At 34.4% G+C, this 17,197-nt stretch overlaps 1 protein-coding gene across 8 annotated transcripts in view; it reads left to right on the forward strand.

The window, feature by feature from the left end:
- LOC137249764 (reticulocyte-binding protein homolog 1-like) overlaps nucleotides 1–17,197 on the forward strand; it is a 319,862-nt gene that overhangs the window by 157,323 nt on the left and 145,342 nt on the right. For 7 of the 8 annotated variants that reach the window (XM_067781637.1, XM_067781634.1, XM_067781638.1 and 4 more), the window contains one exon: nucleotides 2,319–2,396. In XM_067781637.1, the coding sequence (XP_067637738.1) occupies nucleotides 2,319–2,396 (78 nt within the window). Of the gene's footprint in view, nucleotides 1–2,318; nucleotides 2,397–8,890; nucleotides 9,077–17,197 lie in introns of those variants that run through there. The other variant, XM_067781640.1, reaches the window with a different exon arrangement.

A 17,197-nucleotide genomic window follows, 5' to 3' on the forward strand; every position in this document is an offset into this window, starting at 1 on the left:
GGCCTATTTTATTTTTGGAGACTGAAGTTGATCAAAATTTGTTGAGTAGTGTTATTATATTTTTCTAAGAGGAACTGACAAGAAAGAGAAAAAACATTTACTGGCATATTGCGTTGGTACTATTTCGAAAACCGCCACGTAATCATCATCAGGCAATTTCGTAATGCTATCAAATGTTTCACCGAGATTCGAACCGCAATTAGAAATGAGATAAACTGAATTAAGTAAGAAAACAAATACAAGCAGGATAGCCTAGTGGTTAAGGCAACTGCAGTTTCACCGTGTGATTCGCAGCGACTGTCACAGCGACATCAACAGAGAAGCTAAGAAGAAGACTGCGCGATGACACAAATCTGGTGGAGTTGCCTTCTCCCTTCCATCAAAGCAATTTTCTGACGGCCACTGCTCTTTCGTAGTACGCAATCCTTGTGCAATTTCTGGATGCCTGCATAAAATTTACCAAGATCTCTTTCGCTGCTTATTTATATACTCTTCGACTAAAAATCAAGAATATTATATTAGGATACTGTAACGAATTTGCTGCAAATCCTCTTATTTGCAATCCTCTGCTAAGTTCGAATCACTAAACTGTTAAATAAATAACTCCAATATTGAATAATGTAAAAATGGCCTTTATTAAAGTACTTCACAATGACACTTATACTTTGCTACTCGCTGGCTTAATAACCAAACTGATTGATAACTCAAATTGAACTCTACTATTGGCCGCCAGATCGCGTGCTTAATCAATAGCTGATTGATTGCTCAACTCAAACTGAATTACAGCGCCTCTCCATCTGTTGCCTTTTATACCCTTTGGTTTCCTCGTTCGCATTTTTCCAGAATCTACTAGCATTGTCCATGAGCTCTCAAACTTCTCAGCTATATGAAAGTGTTTGCGCATTGACTCTCCCCTGCTCGTATTCGTTCATGGTACATATGTGTAGACGCAATTATTTATTCGTTTATGTAGATACATAAAGATTGAATTATTGATGTGAATGTTTGTAGTTTACAGTCTCTCGCGCGCACATAGGCGTATAAGTAAATGCATCTGTGTGTGACATCTCTCAGCTGTCTTATATATGTGTATACAGGATTTGATTATTGACGTAAATATCGCTTAGCATGACCTTAGTGATGGTATAGCTTAGTGATGCTAATATCCGTGACAATACGAATGTATTTTAGCACAAATTTGTACAAAGAGGTATATTTTTGTTAAAGAAACAAACACTTTAACTAATTTGATGCATTCCTTTTAATTTACCAAGGGGGGGAGAAGTGAATACGAGAAACGGGAGAACGGAAAATATCGCAAGGAATTTTTGTTTACAATTGGGCTGATTATTTGCATAAAAAGTATATATATGTAACGAACGACTTCATACAATTTCAAAGCATATTTAAAAAGTTTTGGAATAATATTTTATATTTCAAATTTACGTGAAATTAAATTATAAAATTATAATTACAAAAAAAAAAAAAAAAAAAACACACTGTAATGAAAGGTTATAATGTTTAGAAGGGAAGCCTGAAGAGTGGCATCTTACATATCATTTAAAAAAAACTAGTTCCGCTTTTCAAGGTCGTCTGACAGTCACTGGCTTCAGGGACCACCAGAATCTAGCCCAGCAGGTTAAAGGGACTTAGAATATTACAGCAGTAAGGCATGCCAGTCGTAAGAAGCGACTAAAATCTACAGATCCGAATTTCAAACTGGTCGTAAAAGTTGTTCCCACGGCATTCGGGGTACTAACAGAAGGGCTACCCATATCCATAACACTCGCCTAAACCTTCGGGACGTGCAGAGTGGACGAAGCACCTTTTTGGCATGTGCCTCCGCACACACTTTTCTCGGTTATGGTCCAATTATTCTCAGAAACTAAGGAAAATCGGTGAAAATGCGCTCTATTTTATATAATGGGCTGATATTCAACTTCATTATCGTAATTCACAACTGGCTCGTTGATTCGTTAGTAGGTGGTTGGTATTTTTCTGTATGTGTACTTTGTTTTTATGAAATTATGAAAGCTCAATAACATAAAAACAAAATACACACAAAACAAGTACCAGAGGCCCTATTCAGTAACTATGAGTTTTGAAATGTACATTTTTCTTTCATACAAATTATATGAAGAAAAAGTGAACATTTCAAAACTCACAGTTACTGAATAGGGCCCCCGCTCCCTATTAACGAATTAACGAACCATATGTAAATCACGCTCTTATTTTGTTTTTTTAATTTATTAAAAATTTTACCAACAAGCTAAAGTCCATCTAACATATTGTTTCTTAACTTTTAACAAACATTGTAGGAACCCAGGGAAGATCTACATCTAGAGGACGACGAAAGTAGATCACAGGATTCGCTGCTCTATTCGGACAATAAAAAGGTAAATAAATTAAAAAAAAGTATGCTTTTTATACGCGTACTTATTAGAGTCCAACTTAATAACAACGCACCACGTTTTTTGACGCGCTAAAACACGACTTTTTCACTCCGAAATGTCACGCAGAACAAAACTCGAAATCGAGTTAGGTTGTAACGCAATAATATTGAATTATGGCTTGAGTAGATACAAAAAGTCACTTACTTGGCGGACAAGGAAGAAACTGACAACAGAGTTGGCTGTGTTTATTTTAGTGCTAAACGCCAGTAGGGCTACGTATCGCATCTTTTATACTTTGCCAATTTTGTACTTTTGACCATTGTGAATCAAAGTAAGTGTGATATCTTCTGCATAGACGTCAAAATTCCAAAGTGATTGGACCACCTGATTTGTAATTGACTATCGCTGTCTCATGCTGTATCTCTTTCTATCACCCGCTGAAGATAGCCGGCCCTCTGCGCCGCCATATTGAACACCCTGTCAAAACGCCAAAAAGTAGCCATATTGAACATCCTGTCAGGCAGTTTACAGATAAGATATCACATTAGTTTGATTCACAATGCTTTTGACATATGCACTTCAACCACGTCACACATGTTGCACTGAATTTTTAGAAATTTATAGTGCGCGTTTGTGAATAATTAGTGTTTAAATTGAATCGATGCTACTAGTTGACTAAGGCATACGAGGCGTAGCTTCATAGACGCGTACAAGATATGACATATAGCTACGATTTCTATACGCCTTAAGATCTGCACACGAAGCTACTTTCGAGCGTCGCTACAAAAAGCAAACAATTATTGAAAAAAAAAATAAAACATTAAATTTCCTCAGGTATATCCGTCCACGAAACCAAAGGAAAATAGGTATTAAAAGTTGTTTGCATCCCCTTGCTTTTGTAAATTATGAAAGGCAACTTTACACCACCGCGGACTAGAGAAAAAAGTGATTTCTAGTTTCCAACACTTTTTAGCATTTTAATCGCTTCAACAATTACTAACCAAGCTTTTGTGGTGTTGAATACTCTTTTTCGCTTTGATAGTATACCTTTCACGCATTTTTATTAACTAAAATAACATTTCCTAACTAATTAAACAAATTTGCATAAAAAAAAAATGTAAACAAACACTTGTTCTTCCTACACTTGTTCTTTCTTCGTACGCTCAGCGACCAACATTAGCCGTGTTTTTTTTTACACGCGTATACGTTTCGTTTGCGCGTGAAAAAAACGCCTATCCTCGCTTAGATAATGCTTAGGAGACCCATCTAGCGGCTGTGGTTAAACAACTAGCTACAGCAACAGGGTGTACCGAAAAGCGGAGACACAACGCTCTGATGGTATAACATATAGCTGAATCAATTGCGATGAATTGTGGACACACATAGAATACATAGAATTAGTGTAGAGGGTGAAACAATGACACATATTTCAGTTACATCTGAGTATAGTACGTATTGAAATTTAGTAGGACAAATTTATGAGCAGCAAATCAAGAGGTGTATGTTATTAATATCCTAACAGACTTTAAATATAAAATAGGTGGAAGAAAACTGCTATCCGAAGGTGTACTAAAAGATTGTATATCGTATACCGGATATTTCTATGCTCAAATAATTAATAACAGCTTAGAAGATGGTGTAGTACCTGAAATGTGGAAAACGTCAACAATAATACCTGTGGAAAAAATTAAAAAGACAATGCAACCTGAAGAACTTAGACCCATAAATACCCTTCCAAGTGATGCTAAAATTCTCGAAGTCGTTGTTAAGAATCTGTTGGTGAATCATCTTGAAGTAAATAATATACTAGTCTACCAACAGTCAGGATTTAGGAAAAGACACTCCTGTGAGACAGCGCTGAACTTGGTGATATCCGATTGGAAAGAAGAGCTAAACAACAAAAAAGTAGTGGTTTCAGTTTTCCTTGACCTCAAAAGAGCTTTAGAAACGGTGGATAGAGAGATATTAATAAAAAAATGCAGCGGATTGGCATAACTGGTATTGAACTTAAATGGTTCCGCAACTATTTGAAGCAGAGAAAGCAGAAAACAGTTATAAATGCTGTGACGTCGGATGAATTAGAGGTACCCATAGGGTTACCTCAAGGCTCAGTATTGGCACCTATATTATTGGCACCTATTTATACATAAATGACATAGTCAATGCTATCGAAGGTTGTGAAATTAGACTTTTTGCGGATGATGCATTAATTATGATAAGTGAAAATAATATTAATACTGCACTCGCCAAAATGCAACATGAAATAAATAACTTGTATAAATGGTTGTGTGGTAATGACTGAAACTAAACATAAATAAAACTAAATATATGATAATAACAAGGAGGAATATCAATGAGGAGGATATAGCCGAGCTAAAAATAAATGATGAAATCATACAAAGAGTTAACGGTATAAAATACTTAGGAATAATAATTGATAATAAACTCAAACTTGAAGATCATATAGATTATACAATTAAAAAGTTGCTAATAAAATAAGAGTGATGCAGAGAACAACTAAATTCATTCAGAAAAAGTACAAAATAATCTTATATAAATCAGTTATAGAACCGCACTTCGTGTACTGCCCGTCCATTCTATTCATAATATCGGATAAAGAAGTAGACAAGCTCCAAAAGCTTCAAAATAGATGCATGAGATTTATTCTTCAGAAACCTAGAGATACACGAACGGCTGACATGTTGAAGACTTTAGACTGGTTAAGTGTGAAACAAAAGATTTTTTTCCACTCCATGAAATTCATATTTAATATCAAACCTGAGTATTTAAATAAAAATATAGCATTAGTTGAGCAAACTCACAACATAAATACGAGGAGCAAACATAATTTCAAATTGCCGTTTTTTAGAACTGAAATTGATCAACAGAACATTTTCTACAAGGGTCTGAAAAGTTACAATGATCTGCCTATGGATATAAAAAGTTGCAACCAAATAACAGTATTTAAAACAAATCTATATGAATATTGTAAAACCTTAGTTATAAGATAAAAAACTGTAATATTTTCAAATTTACGAATTAGGCTTCTGGCCGTAATAAATAAATAATCTAATCTAATCTAAAGTTTGTCGCTTAGCAGTCCATATAAAGTTTAAGCGTAAACGGATATACGCGTGTTAAAAAACACGGCTATTGTTGTACGCTTAGCTCCATGAAGCTTTCACGCTTTGTCGCTTTCATGAAGCTTACGCCTCGTGTGCAGCTCTCCATTCAAGTACATGTGTTCAACATCAAAACGTACAGATTGCGCCTGCAGCGTCTAATACGCGTCTATGACGCGTACCCTCGTGTGCACCTTGCCTAACTATTATTATTTTGATAATAAAATCTACAATTTTACTGTCAAATAAAGATATTTTTGTCAGTCATTACGTGTCTCACATTACGTCATGTACGTGCTGTCTGTGAAAAATTGAGTGTGCTTCGCGACGGTGACGGATTGTATTTCCTTAAGCCATTACGGTTACTCACTTACAGGTTATATGGGCATGAGAAAATTTTTAATGAAAATGGCCGCAGTGCGTTTTTGTTGCATTGGGTTGTTAAATCTATAATTTAACATTTTTATAACAGGTTCGCCAGTTTCATATTTATTGAGAATCAAAACATTGATTTCGTTCACGTTACGTATGTGAGGATACAGTTTTACACCTAGGCGTAAGTGTACTAACCTATTAATTACCTAAGATGCAATTATTGTGGCGTTGAAAATACTTCACTAACGACTTTGTTCTAAGATGATGCCATGAAAAGCTTCTCGTGAAAATTCAGCAGCCTTGCAGATGCCGTTCGGAGTCGGAATAAAACATGTAGGTCCCGTCCCGCCAATTTTTAAGGAGCACGACGCAAATTGGAAGAGTAACTCGGCTTAAGTCTCCTCGGAGGTAAATCGCGCCAAGTATTTTATAGTTTTTTTTTTTATGTAGCACTTGGGTGGGGAAGTGCCCAATATAAGGTGAAGATGAGCATTAAACTACAAATTATTTATCCCCAACAGCAACTGCTTAAGTTCGTCCTTACGCTCAAAAAATCCTCTAAAAGGTCAAGTTTTCTTTCTCGTGTGTGCAAACATTTACATTTTTCTTGATACTGAAAAGTAAGTGTTTTTGCATGTAAATTTGTTTTGTTGTTTTTTCTGTCATGTTTGTCAGTAATTTGTAGTGATTTGACTGTAAATAATTGCTACTGGTTCTCCCAAGATTGTTACAAGACAAATCGTACACATTTATTGTTTGTTTTTAGACCTTAACTAAAGAAAAGCTATAACTTTTTCAGCAAACTATTACATACATACATGTAAGGCGCGATAACCTCCGAAGGGATCTAAGGCCGAGCTTCTCTTCCAATTTGCGTCGTGCTCCTCTTGATTTTCCCTACAAATTGGCCGGACGGGACCTACATGTTTATGCCGACTCCGAACGGCATCTGCAAGGCAGATGAGTTTTCACTGAGAGCTTTTCATGGCAGAAATACACTCGGAGCGCTTGCCAGAGACTTCCGAGGGGCAACCCCGCTTAAAAAAATTTTCTTCTAATTGAAAAACCTTATTTCTAAAACTTTTGGTGTTGCTTTGCCCGGGGTGTGAACCCAGGCATACGGTGTGGTAGGCGGAGCACGCTACCATCACACCACGGTGACCAGCAAACTATTAAGTGCATCAATATTGTGTGATTCATGTCTATATACAAATAGAAACCTGCTCTTGAAATATTTGTATAAGGCCGGGTTTTTCAGAGCGAGTTTAAACTCCAGTTTAAATTGACTCGAGTTTAACCCTGCCGCTCAGCTTATGAGATGGGCAGCAAAATTTTATGTTATTGAACAAAGTGACAAGGTTAAACTCTAGTCAACTTTAACTAGAGTTTAAACTCGCACCATGGCTCAATTATATGGTTGGCTCATCTCATCAGCTGATTTTATTTATTTCATTGCATGGTCAATGGGATTGTCAAAATGAGATGGCAAACTCAAAATAAAACCAACACATTAGCAACATTTTCTTACACATACAAAAACTGCTATGTTTTATGTTTCCATTCCATACGATTCGCACCAACACCAATACACAGATTTTGACAATTTGATCAGACATATTTTGTTATTGTACAGATGAGCCAACCATATAGTTGAACCATGACTCGCACTGAAAGACCAGGCATAAGTATGTGAAAAACAACAAATAACTTCTCTTATAAAATTATTGTAATTTTATTATCTTCAGATATCTTTGTATTTTTAAATTAGAAATTATATTCTCCTCGAGTGAGATTCGAACTCGAGTCTTCAAATTTCTAACACCGCAGGCCTACCATTAGTCTATCACTGCGTCTGTTTGTATGTGGCTTAACTTCAGTTTTCCCGTTTGATGTTTTTGTTATATTTATTTCATTTTTGTGAATTTTTGTCTCAAACTCATTAAATTTATGAATGTAATAAATGAGTAGACCATTAAATCAAAAGTCAAACCCTTCCAGAACAAGACTTTTGTTGGTGAGAAGGCAAATAGTTTCTTACTCGCAACAGAGTACTCCGCGACTTCAAGGAATACTCCCAAACTCGACTTAAATTAAATAAAAACAATGCGGAACATGCATTACGTATATCGGGGTTGATCATGAACAAGTAAGAGTTCAACATGTTACAGTATACAGTAAGAAGTTAGACCAGAGTGACACCCGTCTTTCTAGGTAGTCTGCTTTCCCCGTTTGGTGATGCAGGATTCACCGGGCGCAACCTGGCGAAGGTATTTATCGACTCAGTGTGGATTAGGCTTAGGACCTCCCTATGCATTTTTCGATCAAACAACTAAGTTGGTAGTTGCCGGATGTCGTCATAATACTAAGGGAGATGTTTGTTTATCCCTATGAGAGGCGGGGCTTGATCAAGGAGTGGTTTTCTGCGATGTCCCGGCTTATGACAATTCACCAAAAACTAGCTGTTCGGCATTTCATTATGCTGCTTTTTTGCCTCACTATGTAGGTGGTTGTAGGGTTATTTACTTGATGTATATTGGAACGATTTTCCATCATCCCTTGTCAAATTTAGTTTTGGGAAAAACCGGTTTCGGCGTTGTGCCCTCATCAGTGTCGATTTTCGTTCTGATCTGTTGTTGTTTGTCCTGTATTTATAGTTCGTAGGTACATGAGCAGGTATTGTCAAAATTGATGCTTGTGAGTATTTAGTTATGTGTATGTGCTGTGTGTTCATTCAGAACCAATAATGGTTTCTACTGATCGATTTGTGTGGCTGACTGGGGCGGGTAAAAATCCTTAATTTTAGTCGATTGACCTTCTTTCTGGGTTTGTTGTTTTGGTGCGTTAATTGTTTTGTGTTTATTTGTTGTTGTGTGTTTGTCTGTTGTACCTGTGTGATTACTTTGTTTCTTGTAAACAAGTTTTAAAGGCTCGAATATTGTATCAGAAATTGTGTTTATCTGTTCGTTTATTATCATACCGTCGAATGTTTTCTGTTTGTAGATTTCCATGTTTTCGAGTACGTTGAGACGTCGGCCTTTTGCTTGTATGTGAAGAACCCTAACTGTTTTATTGATGTTTGCTGGAGAGAAGAAGAGGCACAACTCGAAAAGGGACTGAAGCACAATATCATGGACCAAAATACAGTAAAAAACGGAGCAGGCGATTGTAGATGCGGAGATCGTAATATCATTGATACAACAGGAAGAACAGGAGCACGCAAGACACATGTGCAGGTAAATCATAAAAACGGAGGTGAAAGCACAGGAAGGACAAACATCTAATACAGAGGAGAAAACAATATAAATAAACTAAGGAAAAACAATATTGTCACAACGAAAGCGGATAAAGGAAACACCACTGTGCTAATCGAAAAAGACAAATATAGCCAAAACCAAATATCTCATAGAGGAAATGAAATGTCGTAGAATAAGAGAGGATGCCACAGATGAATACCAAAAACAAATCAAAGTTGCTATAAAAAATGCAACAAATACAGTAGATTCTAACATGGCACATAGATTGGTCCAAATGAACCCTTTGGCTCCGCCACTGATTGCGCTACCAAAAGTCCACAAGCCGGACATGCCAATGAGGCTCATCATCAATTTTAAATCGGCACCATGTTACAAACAATCCAAATATTGAAAAACGATATTGAAAGATACTCTGGAGCTAGGGAACGAATATGTAATACAACAGAGCTAATAGAGAAACTTGAGACCGTAGAGCTAACAAAAAACAGCAAATTGGTATCTTTTGTAATAAAATATTTATACCCATTGTAGTGTAAACAGCCAACAATTTAATGCCAAATATTTAAATCAGTCTAATATGCTACACTGATACAAAAATAATCTAAATGTTCATCAACACATAAATATGCATTTGATAACTATTGCTGATATAGCCAGTCACACGATTTAATACAGGTGTGTGTACAACACACAACCAAACAAATTTGAATTCCAGCAAATTTGCAAATGCATTTCCCACAGAAATCACAGCTCAACACAGATGTGTAGGTACATATTTTGTATCGAGTTGTATGTAGGTATGTAAGTATGTATGCTTAAGGTAGATATGCATGTAAGTATGTATGCTTAAATGTAAATATGTATGTAAGAATATGTTTAGAATAATTTAATATAAATAAGCTGAAATATTTGAATGAAGAGACATTCAGAATTCGCTCACTGATGTTAAAGCTCATTTACCTGTATTTAATCTTTTATATGGCGATCCTGCCTATGATTCTACTGGCTGAATTTTCAGCCCAATTTCATAGCTGGCAAGGATTTTACTGGCTGATTACAGCCTAATAAGACTTGTAAAAGAAGCAAATGATGTTTTCTATGAATTAAATTTGGAGAACTCAAAAATGACGCCATTTAGCAAATTGTATGATAACTTACGGGCTTTATAATCGAACTGATGCAGGAGCAGTGGATATGACCAATTTGGAGCACTCAAAAATGACGCCATTTAGCAGTTTTTATGATAATTTACGAGCTTTATAATCGAAATGATGCAGGAGCAGTGGATATGACCAGTAAAACTATTGATATTACCTTGGAAGGAACAAAAGAACCACATTCAGAATAAGACAGGCAGCATAATAAGTATAAATATAATAAATATAATTACCTTAATTTTGAAATAGTTTTAACATTTTAGACATAATTTCTAAGCAGGGAAAATATTCGGGCAACCTAACGGCTGCCTATTGACAAGCAAAAATTCAAATTTCTGCTGTAAAAACCTTTTTTTTGCTAAATTTTGAGATATAACATACAAAGTCAAAGCCAATTTGATCAAATTTTTCAAAGATTAGTTAAACTAAATCTGAAGTTCCAAGAAGGTGAAACAAAACACCTGAAATACTCAAACAAGGCCCTAAGCCAATAACAATCGAGGAATATAGACAGAGAAATAAGATTCAAAAAATTGATGAACCTAAAGTTCCAAAACCGATAAAATTGAAAAGAAAAAGAGGAGGAAAGCAATTTGCCATTCGAAAAACAATAGCCAAGATTTATGAAAAAATTAATTTAAGCACAAATCAGGCAGAAAAAATTAAACTCAAACAAGGAATTAAGGAAAAATAATTATCAAAATAAAAACCAAACCCAGCAATGTAAACATTAGGGTGTAGAAAAAAAAAATAAAAAAAAAATAAAATAAAATACAATTTTGTAAAACTAAAATCAATATATATGGAAAGATCAAGAAAAATTAAAAGTTATGTAAAAGGTCCACTTGAGGACCTTAAAAATTAAAATAAAATTGTAGATGAGGAAAAAACTCTAGTATGGTTGAAAAAATGTAAATGTAAGAAACAACACCCGAAGAATTATATAGGTACGAAGTCAAATTTATGGGAAGAACAGATTAATATATTGAAAAAAAAGAGAAACATTTTTTAATAAAAGAAGAAAAAAAACAACAAAAAAAATTTTTTTGTCTTCATATTTTTTTTTGCGATGGGAAGCCAAGAATCAAAAATAGAAAAACCAACGGCAAACCTTGTAAACTCAGTCCGAGTAGTAGATCATACTGAGACACTAGATACTATCAAAATCATGCTTCTAATAATCTGCGTAGTCAGTTGCATCAGTTTGTTTCTGAAACTCTACTCAACCCATAACAAATTCCTAAAAAAGCGATATACCAGCCGCGCAGACGGTTTAGGTAAGGTTCAACTAAATTTTAACTGAAATGGGAAGATATCGTTAAACTACTCATAGAAGAAAAAACGATAGGAGAAAAATCTTACAAATATATTAATAAAAATACAAAAGTTAAGGCAGAAACAGTAGTTTTGGCGGCAAAACTCCTAAACGTCCAACAGCGCAGTAAAACAGCTAACCAGTACACTGCCGAAATCGAAAAAGTTGCTTACATATCAGACGGTCTTGCACCGGATGTGGCAACCAAATATGCCACACAGTCAGCTGTAAAGGCCATGTGTAAGAACTCGGCTAACGAAAGAGTTAAACTGATAATGCAAGCAGGAACGTTAACATCTATGAACGAGGCTATTTCAAAATTCACGAAAAGCTGTACTGAAGTCACGGGTAACCCAAATACAGTGTTACGCCTGACGCGCTCACAAGGTAGTTACCGAGGTAACTTCCGAAGAAGCTGCCAAAATAATAATTATCGAGGTAACCAAAACCAAAGATATTATGGTAATACCAACAGATATAATAACAACAATAGTAATAGACAAAATAATAATGTCCAAGGACGTGATTTTGGAGGTCAGTCAAGATCATCCAATCAGAGTAACACGAGCAATCTCCGTAATATAAACCAACAGGAAAACCAGCAAACTCCACTCCAACAGTAAATTCTAACGGTTATAAAATATGAACACTCAACTTGCATCAAAACAGCTACATATCTTCCAATACTACCCTAAATAAGTCAACTTCGACATTCCTGATAGATACAGGAGCGGATATCTCAATAATAAAGAAGGGTCAAATTGACAGTAATGTCACGATAAATAACTCACAGATTTAAAAGGTATTTGCCGAGGCATAACAAGCACACTTGGAACAGTAAAAGCAGATCTAACAGATGATAGTCTTTTAATAGGACACAAATTTCACATAGTAGAAGACAATTTCCCAATCCCGTGTGATGGAATTTTGGGACTCGACTTCATTAAAAAATATAATTGCATTTTAGATTATAATAAAAATGGGGACAGCCTAATACTACGACCATATGATTACCCAGAAGATATAGTTATACAAATGACAAATAAACCAACAATTAATAGCATTACAATACCCGCAAGAGCGGAAGCAATTAGACAGATTCATATCAATAGTCACAATAAGGAACTATTAGTACCTCATCAAGAATTGACTGATGGCATTTTTGTAACCAACACGATAGTAAACTCAAATCACGCTTTAATAAGAATAATAAATACAACAGATAAACATGCAATCATTCAGGATTATGACATCAAAACAGAACGTTTAGAGGATTACGTAATAATTGAAAACACAGCTCACTGTAAAGCTAATAACAAAGAAAAGTTAGAAAGATTGAATAAAAATGTCCCACCATTCGCTAGTAAATCACTCAACACAATATGCTCAGAATACGTTGATATATTCTCATTAGAAACAGAACCAATTACGACCAACAACTTTTACAAACAAAAGTTGCATCTGAAGGATAACACTCCTGTGTATATTAAAAATTATAGACTACCCCAAGCATATAAGAATGAAATAAATAAACAAGTAAATAAACTAATTCAAGATGATATTGTTGAACCATCAACCTCAGAGTACAACAGCCCTATTTTATTGGTACCTAAAAAATATCTTCCGGGCAAAGAAGAAAAAAGGTGGAGATTAGTTTTTATTTCAGACAAATAAATAAAAAATTAACAGCTGATAAATTCCCTTTGCCTACAATAGATGATATTCTGGATCAATTGGGAATAGCGAAATATTTCTCATGCCTAGATTTAATGTCAGGATTTCACCAAATAGAAATCAGCCCAGAATCAAGTGATACCACATCCTTTACAGCGGATAACGGTACTTATCGTTTTAAAAGATTACCTTATGGGCTCAAAGTAGCTCCAAACTCATTCCAGAGGATGATGACATTTTCATTCGCAGGTCTAAAACCTTTACAAGCATTCTTATACATGGACGATTTAGTCTTATTAGGATGCTCTGAAAAACATATGATTAAAAATTTACGGGATGTATTCTCCACATGCAGAAAATATAATTTAAATTTAAATCCGGACAAATGCCTATTTTTCAGCCAAGAAGTCACTTATCTTGGACATAAATGCACAAGTACTGGAATTTTACCAGACCCAAGCAAATTTAAAATTGTTCAAAATTACTTAACTCCCACAAATGCCGATGAAGCAAAAAGATTTGTCGCATTTTGTAATTATTATAGAAGATTCATACCAAATTTCGCGGAATACGCCAGGATTCTAACAAGACTTAGTAATAAATATGTAATTTTCAACTGGACAGACGACTGCGAGAAATCTTTTAATTACCTAAAAAATGCATTAGTTAGTCCATATATCCTACAATATTCCAATTTTGATAAAGAGTTCTTTATTACAACCGACGCAAGTGGTTATGCCTGCGTGCTGTGCTAAGCCAAGAATGTGAAGAAAAACAATTACCCATTGCCTATGCCTCAAGATCATTTACAAAAGGCGAAATAAATAAAGCCACGATCGAAAAAGAATTAGCGGCCATACATTGGGCAATTATATATTTCACAGTGAAAACGGATCATCGACCTTTACCGTATTTATTCTCAATGAAAAACCCTTCATCTAAATTAACTAGAATCAGGTTGGATTTGGAAGAGTATGACGTTGGGGTGGAGTACATAGCAGGAAAAGAAAATTACGTGGCAGACGCTCTGTCACGAATAGATATCAATGATTTGAAAGAAATGTCAGTACAGGCATGTAAAATAATGAAAGTCACGACAAGATCGCAAACTAAAAAGAATTCCAGTAATAATAGTAATAGAAATGAAGAGATGAAAAGTCACAAAGAGAACCCTATAATATACGAAGCGCTTAATAAATGTGAAGTAAAAAGACAGACTAGTCCAGCTCTTTTTCGATCCTCCGAAATTATATTTCAAAAAAGGAAAGAAAATTTGTAGTGAAATAAATATAGAGAATCAAATTGTTGAGGCGAAGATTGACCTAGGCCAATTCTTTACCAGGCTTATGGAAAAAGCCGGCAATTTGGAAATTAAGAAAATACAGTTGTCCTTAGGAGACAAATTGTTTAATTATACTCGAGTAGACACATTTAAGGAAATAGGTACCAAAGTTCTAAAAATTTTAACAATTGCATTAACTGCGGAGGTTGTGCATGTGACGGAAAATGATGAAATTAAAAAGATTCTTCAAAAATATCACGATGATCCTGTTAATGGTGGCCACCCAGGAATCAATCGTACAACTAATGAAATAAGACACAAATATTACTGGAAAAATATGAAAAATGATATAAGAAAATATATAAAGAAATGCGTTAATTGTAATAAAAATAAAATTTATAAAAATTTAAAAGAACCAATGATTTTGACTGAAACACCAGCAAAGGCGTTCGAAACAGTACAAATAGATACAATTGGACCTTTACCAAGATCATTAAATGGAAACGAATACGCTGTCACTCTGATATGTGATTTGACTAAATACTTTGTTGCAATTCCTATACATAGCAAACATGCAAAAACAGTAGCCAGAGCCATATTCGAAAATTTCATATTAATTTACGGAAGTATGAAAACAATAATAACGGATATGGGATCTGAATATAAAAATAGCCTGTTTGAAGAACTATGTAAACTTCTCAATATTGAGCACAAAACATCTACGCCGTATCACCACCAAACTTTAGGCACTGTTGAACGTAGCCATAGAACTTTCAATGAATATGTGCGTTCATACATATCTATTAACAAATATGACTGGGATGAATATCTCAAATATTTTGCATATTGTTACAATTCTACCCCATCTACAGTCCATAACTATTGTCCATTCGAATTGATCTTTGGCAAACAACCCCAGGCTTACGAATTTTTACAAGAAAATACGGTAAGCCCATTGTACAATTATAAGGCTCACGATAAAGTAATTAAATATAGGTTACAAATAGCACAGTATAGAGCCTTTAAATTAGTAAAAGAGGCTAAAGAAAAACAAAAGATTATTTATGATAAAAATATTCACTATAAGGAAATAAATATAGGAGATGTAGTGTTAGTAAAAAATGAGGTAGGTCATAAGTTAGATAGTAGATATAAAGGGCCCTATAAGGTAGAAGAAATCGATGAAAATAATTTTACGCTAATACCCTATAAAGAAGAAAATATTGATAATAAAAATAATGACACTTTAATCCCATCTAGAATAGGAAATGAGGATAAGCAAAAATTTCTCAGTAACATAGAGAATGGCAATATCATAAATAATAAGAAAATAATAATACACAAAAATAGACTTAAATTAATATAATAAGAAAATTTTCAACGTACAAACACAAAATACAAAAGTAGAATTAATTCATACTTAACTAAATAAAAATAGAATGCTCATGCATTCTCCAAATGCATAACCATTCTAAAAAAGGGAGATGTAGTGTAAACAGCCAACAATTTAATGCCAAATATTTAAATCAGTCTAATATGCTACCCTGATACAAAAATAGTCTAAATGTTAATCAACACATAAATATGCATTTGATAGTTATTTCTGACATAGCCAGTCACACGATTTAACACAGGTGTGTATACAACACACAACTAAACAAATTTGAATTCAAGCAAATTTGCAAACATTGCATTTCCCACAGAAGTCACAGCTCAACACAGATGTGTAGGTACATATTTTGTATCGAGTTGTATGTAGGTATGTAAGTATGTATGCTTAAGGTAGATATGTATGCTTAAATGTAAATATGTATGTAAGAATATGTTTAGTATAATTTAATATAAATAAGCTGAAATATTTGAATAAAGAGACATTCAGAATTCGCTCACTGATGTCAAAACTCATTTACCTGAATTTATTTTTTTATATCATCAATACCACTATCGGAGACTTTGAACATAGTTAGCTCAAGAATAGTTCATAATACAAAAAAACAAAGTGAAAAGTGTGCAAATCACAAATACGCTAAGAATCACTTTACGTCAAAACTATTTTCAATTCAACAATAGAATATATAGACAAACAAACGGTTTTGGAATGGGAAGCCCCACATCAGCAATTCTTATGGAAGTGTTCATGCAAAATCTGGAAGAAAAGTAAATACAGGAGATAGAGTCCAAATTAGGCGTGTCATTTTATGCTAGATACGTGGACGACATAATATGCGTTTTAACTACTAATAACGAAGAGCTTGTACTGAAAGACCAGGCTTAAGTATGTGAAAAACCACAAATAACTTCTCTTATAAAATTATTGTAATTTTATTATCTTCAGATATCTTTGTATTTTTAAATTAGAAATTATATTCTCCTCGAGTGAGATTCGAACTCGAGTCTTCAAATTTCTAACACCGCAAGCCTAGCCTGTTTGTATGTGGCTTAACTTCAGTTTTCCCGTTTGATGTTTTTGTTATATTTATTTCATTTTTGTGAATACGTCTCAAACTCATTAAATTTATGAATGTAATAAATGAGTAGGCCATTAAATCAAAAGTCAAACCCTTCCAGAACAATACTTTTGTTGGTGAGAAGGCAAATAGTTTCTTACTCGCAACAGAGTACTCC

Source organism: Eurosta solidaginis, chromosome 4, assembly GCF_040869045.1.
Source record: "Eurosta solidaginis isolate ZX-2024a chromosome 4, ASM4086904v1, whole genome shotgun sequence".
Taxonomy (NCBI): Eukaryota; Metazoa; Arthropoda; class Insecta; order Diptera; family Tephritidae; genus Eurosta; species Eurosta solidaginis.